The 7,500-nt window shown below is 38.7% G+C and overlaps 1 protein-coding gene across 27 annotated transcripts in view; it reads right to left on the reverse strand.

Moving 5' to 3' along the window:
* Nucleotides 1-7,500, reverse strand: part of FOXP2 (forkhead box P2) — a 555,034-nt gene that overhangs the window by 63,955 nt on the left and 483,579 nt on the right. For all 27 annotated transcript variants that reach the window (XM_077856082.1, XM_077856075.1, XM_077856072.1 and 24 more), the window contains one exon: nt 1,024-1,161. In XM_077856082.1, coding sequence (XP_077712208.1) covers nt 1,024-1,161 — 138 coding nt within the window. The remainder of the gene's footprint in view (nt 1-1,023; nt 1,162-7,500) is intronic.

The following is a 7,500-nucleotide window of genomic DNA, read 5'->3' on the forward strand; positions in this document are numbered from 1 at the left end:
GACTCCGGGAGACAAGTCTACATACACCTGGGTTGTTTTGTTTTGTTTTTTGTTTTCCAAGGTGGTTCTGAAATTTTCCAATCCACTATCCAAAAACTCCAAAACAAAAGGGCACAGAGAACCTGTATTCTAAAGGGCCAGAACCACATGGATACCCTAAATGACTGCATCTGAAATCCCGACAGGATATGAAAATAGGTGCTACTCTACCATTTGTGAGGACCAAATAGACAGCTATAGAAAAATCCGGTGGTTTGAGCCTGATTGGGGAGCATGTTTCATCCATCAGATGTACAGAAGAATGTCAGACTGACAAATCTAAGCAACTAGCCTGTGGTCATCATCCACAGATGAGAGCAAAGTAATTAAATCGACAAGAATTCCGGGAAAGCTCAGTCCTTCCTCTATGATAAGTAAGTCTACAACATAAAGTCTGAGTCCACTAGAGGCTCCAATAAGGCACATCTTAGGAACATAAGTTTTGTTAGTTAAAGGAGAAAATTTACATGGATTAGTGGTTTAACAGCTTAAATTTTTTTTTAATAAAGTAGATATTTTCTATGTCTAAACACTGAATATATTTTGGAAAGGAAACTGGAGGATGTTACTTTCCCTACTGCAACCAAATGGCCAGTTCAAATTTTATACTTAAGGGAGCAAAGAGGAATGCTGAAGTGGTGAGGAGTTTCAAAAGCAAGAATTATCTAGAAGTCCCTTTGCACTTTTGTGGGCATGCCTACAAATCAAATGTAGTAATAAGCATATGAACACTTAGATATTTCTTCCATGGCGAAGCTACACCTCTCTCCACTTTCATTCTAGACTTTGATGAATTTAAAAGGACTAAGGGATCTAAATTATCTTACGTGGTTCTGCAGTTACAATGCTACATTCATGTTCTTGCATGCTGACCAGCTGTCCTCTCAAGTGGAGAAGGACTGTCAAATACGCCCATGGCCCTGTGGACACAGATGCACGCCTTCTGTGCCATGCTAGAACACCAAAGCAGGTAACCCACATTACCTGCTGCAGCATGACTGCCTGCTGCTGCTGAAGGAGGGCTTGGAGCTGCTGAGGAGACAGGACTTGCTGCTGAAGGATCTGCTGCATTTGCTGAGGGGTGATCACCTGGGGAGTCATCATGGCCACTGACACGGGCACCTGGACAGCGACAACGAGAGAAAGCGAGCGGGGGGTCATAACCAAACGTCTGCTCACCGACGGCACAGCTACATGGGATCTCTAAACATTCTTTAGAAATGAAGACTGACAATTTGTACATAATATTTGTCATACTGTTTACCTATTTGATAATAATATGAAAGACGCTGGCCCTCCAGAGGCATCCGTTTTCAACAGATTATATACCTTTACATTCCTTACCTCTATGTATTATGCTAAGATGGAGCTTTGACTAGGGTGGCTAAAAATAAACAATTACATGTCCACGTTCTCAATACTTCATAACTGACAATCTCGCCAATGTCATGGGGCTATCAACATAAAGCCTTTTGGAATGGTTTAGAAGTACGATTAAAATAAATAGTAACATTAAACAATTAGAAAGATATGCATATAAGTATCTGCTATCAAACCCAGTAAAGAGAGCACATGTAGAAAGTACTTAAGCATAAAGTGCAATCACCATCTTCAGAATTTTATGGATATATATAAAATATGGAAGTACTAGAAAAATACAAATAGTCATACATATTACTTCACGAGTATGTGTAGCAACTCATATAGGAGATATATGTGTGTGTATATATATATATCAATGAATATACATATACATATCAATACATACATACAATATCAATACATACATCAATGTTCATATACATATCAATGTATATCCAGATATATCCATATCCATATGTGTATATATATATATACATATATAAATATATATCCAGAAAATAGTTACCTAGACAGGTCCTCTCAAAGAAGGAATCATAAGCCAAGTGTCCTTTTTCTTTTTAAAAATATTTTATATATTTATTTGACAGAGAGAGAGAGCACAAGCAGGGGGAGCGGTAGGCAGAGGGAGAAGGAGAAGCAGGCTTCCCATGGAGCGGGGAGCCCGATACGGAGCTCGATCCCAGGGATCGACCCTGGGATCACGACCCGAACCAAAGGCAGGCAGATGCCTAACCTACTGAGTCACCCAGGTACCCCAGTATCCTTTTCTTTAAACATTTTCTTATTTCAAGCTAACTAGGTTTATACAAGGGAGTCTGGAAATCTGAAGATTATTCAAAGGTTATTCATTAAACTGGAAAAAAAAAGTATTTTGCTTAACATTTTCTTTTTTCTCAAGGTTCTGAGAATTACAGAATCAAAAGGAAAAGCAAACAAGGTGGGAGAGAAAGACATAGAGGAGAAAGGAGGGGCAAGAGAAATACAGAGAGAGAGAGAGCCGGGGAGAGAGTCCTAGCGGAGAGGCAGGGCAGGTGAGCAGGAGAACCCAGTGGGTAGGAGAGCCCGCGGTAGAGGCTCGGCGGGCCACAGCTGTGCCGGGGGAAGGCACTGCTTGTACTGACCCGCATGTAATCAAACAACGTGTCCACTTGGCAAGTTTGCAACCTCTGAAAAAGCAATCCCTTTCTTTCCTAGAAAAAAAACAATCTATTTTTACTGTAAATAAAAGCAAGTGTTTATATAAATACTCCTTCAGAACAAATCCATGGGACAACGTGTCTTGGAAAACAGAAAAAGATTAACAGTCATGGTTCACCATTTTAATAGTCATTTCCACACAGTTCAAACTTTCCTGGCACTTCACGTTATGAAGAAAGGGGAAATTGATAATGAAAAAGAAGTGCGGAGAGAAAAAGAATAAAAGAAATGCAGGGTGGATAAATCTCCCCTGTCTCAAATAAAACTTCATATTTTATGCTAAGAAATAACTTTGTCTTTTCTTTTTTTAAATTTTTATTTATTTATGATAGTCACACAGAGAGAGAGAGAGAGAGAGAGAGAGAGGCAGAGACATAGGTAGAGGGAGAAGCAGGCTCCATGCACCGGGAGCCCAATGTGGGATTCGATCCCGGGTCTCCAGGATCGCGCCCTGGGCCAAAGGCAGGCGCCAAACCGCTGCGCCACCCAGGGATCCCCAACTTTGTCTTTTCTATCCCATGTTGGTATCTCAGAATATGGATTGACTAGATCTAGTTTTGCAACACGAAGAAAAAGAATCACAGTATGACAGCAAAAAACTCAGTGATTTTCACAAGTATTTCTAGATTTTTTTAGAACACACTGACATACCTGTAAGTTACTGCATGTGAATTATCATAATAAAAGGCATTCTGAAGTGCGTGCTACAAAATTAATTGACCCAACGGGGTTGCCCAAGTGTTTAGTTGTTTAAAAATTGAGTGACTCGTTAACTTAATTGTTTGTGCCTTTATAAACAAATAGAATGGTTAGAACGGGCAGTCTTAAAATTAATCTATCACAAAGATGCCTTTTCTTCCATCAATTATTTATCTCATCCTATCTTCAAATAATGGGAAATCAAATCAAAATGAAGAGACAGGTGAGACAGAAAAGCTAACCTTTAAAAAGGCTGCCAATCCAGATATACAGATACTACATATTTGTAGACAGATAGTACATATATGTAGATAACCAAATACATACACATAGATCTATAGCTTCTATAAAGTCAATCACATGATAGAAACTTGCCAATCTTCTCTCATCTAAGCCCTGTATCACTTTTTAGCATATGGAGAGCTTTCACTTAATTATCTCTAGATCTACAAGGAAAAGCACTTGTTATACAGGACTCATAACAAATGCACTTTTTAAGAAGTTCTACGGATGGAGGCCTGTCATAACACACTGCAAGTTTACAGTTAGATTCCAGCTTACTTAAGTTAGATGACTCTATAGCATGTTGCAACTGTGACTGATTTCGTGTCTAAGCAAATTTAAGCAAGTATTGTACCTTCTTTGCATTTTAGAGTTCATTAGCCCTTTTACTATGGATAGGTAATTTTTTCCTTTTAAAATGGTTTGGGGACGACTGGGTGGCTCAGTGGTTGAGCGTTTGCCTTTGGCTCAGGGCGTGATCCTGGGGTCCTGGGATCGAGTTCCACATCGGGCTGCCCACAGGGAGCCTGCTTCTCTCTCTGCCTATGTCTCTGCCTCTCTCTCTGTGTCTCCCATGAATTAAAAAAAATAAAAAAATAAAAAGCGGTTTGTATTTCCCTTATAATGAAAAGTTGATGACATAAAAATAACCAACGCATCCTCCTCCACCTAAAATCCTATGTATCACATATATGAGATGTTCTGCAAGTTTTACAATGATAGGTAGAAAGACAAGCCAACTCACATATAACTAATTGAACACTCTCTTCCATAAGATATGTAGGAAAGCACAAATCAAAATTAATTATATATGTAGGAAAACACAGGTGCACTTCTGAGGGATTTCTAACACCACAAAGAAGCCAATACTATCATCTCTAAATCCACACACATAAGCTCATCTCAAGAGGAATGTCTGACACTACTAAAACATTTAAATAATTTTTATAAACAGAAAATTAGTTTTCCTTGCAACAAATATCAGTTATATGTTATATGTAGGCAGCTCCACTTGCCTTGTTTAGAAATTAATAATTTTAAAAATGTAAAACTTCTATTAAACAACTCATTTCAAGTGACACATCTCCTTTGCTCCTCTTTTATCACTTTTTTTTTTACAGTCTCAATGCATTTCTTGGCTTCTCTAAACCACCGTTAAGAATTCACTGACCAAGATGGGTAGAGATTAAATTGAGTACGTAAGAAATTTTTTTTTTTTGGAGATTATGCTACTTTATCAATATTTAAACAGGTAAGACCAGCATCATATTTGAAAAAATATGGATAGATTTCTGAAACATATATACCTCAGTCAGTCCAAACTTAAGCTTAAGAAAGTATTTTCCACTAGATATGCAAATATCCTAATGAGGGACAACAATTTAGATATGCGGTAAAGGAGGGGAAGGAGAGCTTACCTCAGATATCTTCTGGTGAGAAGGCAAATAAAAGTCTGGTAGGGTCTAAGAAGATGTGATATGTTCTACAGTCATGAAACGGAAGAAACAGCTGGTTCTGAATGGGTGTCCTAGCAAAAACTATAGTCTATCAACTAAAGTCCTTAAAAGTAAAGGAAGGGAACGAAGTCCACTTTGGGAGATTTCTTTTTCTTTCTTGGTGTTTACTATACCGACAGATCTAAGATTCTCCACAGTGATGCACCCAGTAAGGGTCTCATTTGCCCTTATTTATTTTTCTTGTTAGGTGAATTAGGCACAAACCTGATGTATTGATTGGCCTGTGTGCGAAGAAGTAATGGGTCAATGGACAGAAAGTTACGCATTCTGAAAGGAGAGAGGAAAACTTCTGCAACTGTCCTGAAGTGAGTCAAAATGATAAAAAGTCGAAAGTATTTAGATATTATCCTAGAATGGGTAGATGATGACTTTAAATTTTAAAAGACTACCAATGTGTTTGCATTAAACTTCTGAAGGTACCTCATCGAAGGAGTCCAAAAGTTATTATGAGAAGATCATGCCTCACTTCAAATGAATCTAAAGAGTTACTGTAAGGGTTATGAAAACGGCCCCCAATTTTTATTTGCTATAATAAGCCCACCCATCTTTTTACAGCCTAGTTCAACTGGAACATTTTTGAATATGTTGGGTTTGCATATTAAGCACACCACTTAATTAAACATCCCAAGTACATGTGGGTGATTGGAACAGTTCTTAGCATAATGTCATCCCAATTCTTTCTTCACTAAATGTGAATTAGAAAAAAAAAAAAAAAAAGTCACAACCCGTAGGTGAGATTTACAGTGAAAAACATTATTTCCTTGTTAACAGGGCCTGCCAAACTACTGGTTCATAGATCCCTCCATTCTTTGCTTAAAACTGGAAGACAAAGGAAGTCCTGACCACTAGTCCCTGGTAATAAAGGGTGGAGGTGGGGGGTGGGGGGAGAAAAAGTAACTCTGTTGGGATTAACTATGTGTATAATAAATGCAAAACAAGTTTTCAAGTTACACTATGCGCTCCTGCCTCAACCAACATTTGATGGGAAATACTGTGTTGCACATGCTTGGGTTTTTCTGTTCACTTCTTCCCCCTCCACGCTATCTACATCTACAATTTATTTTAACATGAGTCCCTAGCATCTTGCATCTCCAGCCTCGGTCCAAACTCAAGCCCTGGTAACACGTATAATGTCTATCATTAAAATAGCCTCGCAAAGGCTTCCTGGTCTTATGGTACTAAAAAGAACTGACAATGAATTGAGTGGTATTTGTAGGCTTTTCATCAAGTACTGGGCAGGAGTATTGAAAGAGATCTGGGATGGACGGGGCATATTGCTAGTTAATGCAATCTTCTAGCAGCAAGGAAATAGTGTGAGGGGAGCAACAGAAAGATGGGCCCGGTGCAATACCAGGCACCGAGATTACTTCTCATCATGATTCATCACTCCTTAGTTTCTATCACAGCTCCGGACATTAGTTTCAATTTAGCGTCCTTTAATTCCTTTGATGAGCTCTGTTGTGGAAAGCCGAGTTTGTCCAACTTCACTGTTCTCTTAGTTACACACAAATATTGCAGAAGAGAGCAGAGCTTTTTCTTTGTATGAATGGTGACGATGAGGCCGCTTCCAGAGGCGCCCTGGTGTGGAGATTACGGAGAGGGGCTATATAATACGCTGCACCATATGTTTAAAGGCCCAAAATGCAACTTCTAATCTCACTCTGGCTAATCAAGCTGCTCAGATTATTTTACATACATCTTTGGTTTAGGCCTTGACATGCCCTTGTTTTTCTTTCTTCTCAAAGCTAAAGTTCCTCTCTTTGATTAGCTGAAACATTTGCATGGTCACTACACATTTTTCATTTTATAAATCATTATGCATTAGCAGTCTTGATCGCCTAGCTTGACTAATCCTGACGAACTGAAATCACAGCTGAAGGTCAAACTCCGTCCCACTGCACATTCATATTCAAACAAATCTGCACCATTGTTCATTAGGCTCCTAAAATCATTGGAAAGAAGTTACTGAATATCTTACACTTATTCCTTATTCTTTCCAAACTCAGCGTACCGAACATTAACGTTTAACACATGATAAGAGCGGAATACAAACAAAATCAATAACACTTTGTAACCGGAGTGCCTGGTTTTATTTTAAGTTGTAAAAACTGGAATATAATCAATAGTTACACAGAATTAGAATAGTTGGATGCTTAACCAATTCGAGAGGGGGTTGCACTGTAGAAAGAGGTACGTACGTTTATGAAAAACGCGGGCATTTATTTATGCGTAGTAACTGCAAATGTTGACGTGACTGCAGGGCTAGAGCCATGCCCTGGAATTAAGATCTTGCTCAAAATTACTCCGAGACCAGTTTTTCTGGGACTGGGCTAACGGTTAATCCTGTTTATTTGTGTACGCTCATAAATATTTCCTTTTACAT

The sequence above is a fragment of the Canis aureus genome, chromosome 18 (genome assembly GCF_053574225.1).
Source record: "Canis aureus isolate CA01 chromosome 18, VMU_Caureus_v.1.0, whole genome shotgun sequence".
Taxonomy (NCBI): Eukaryota; Metazoa; Chordata; class Mammalia; order Carnivora; family Canidae; genus Canis; species Canis aureus.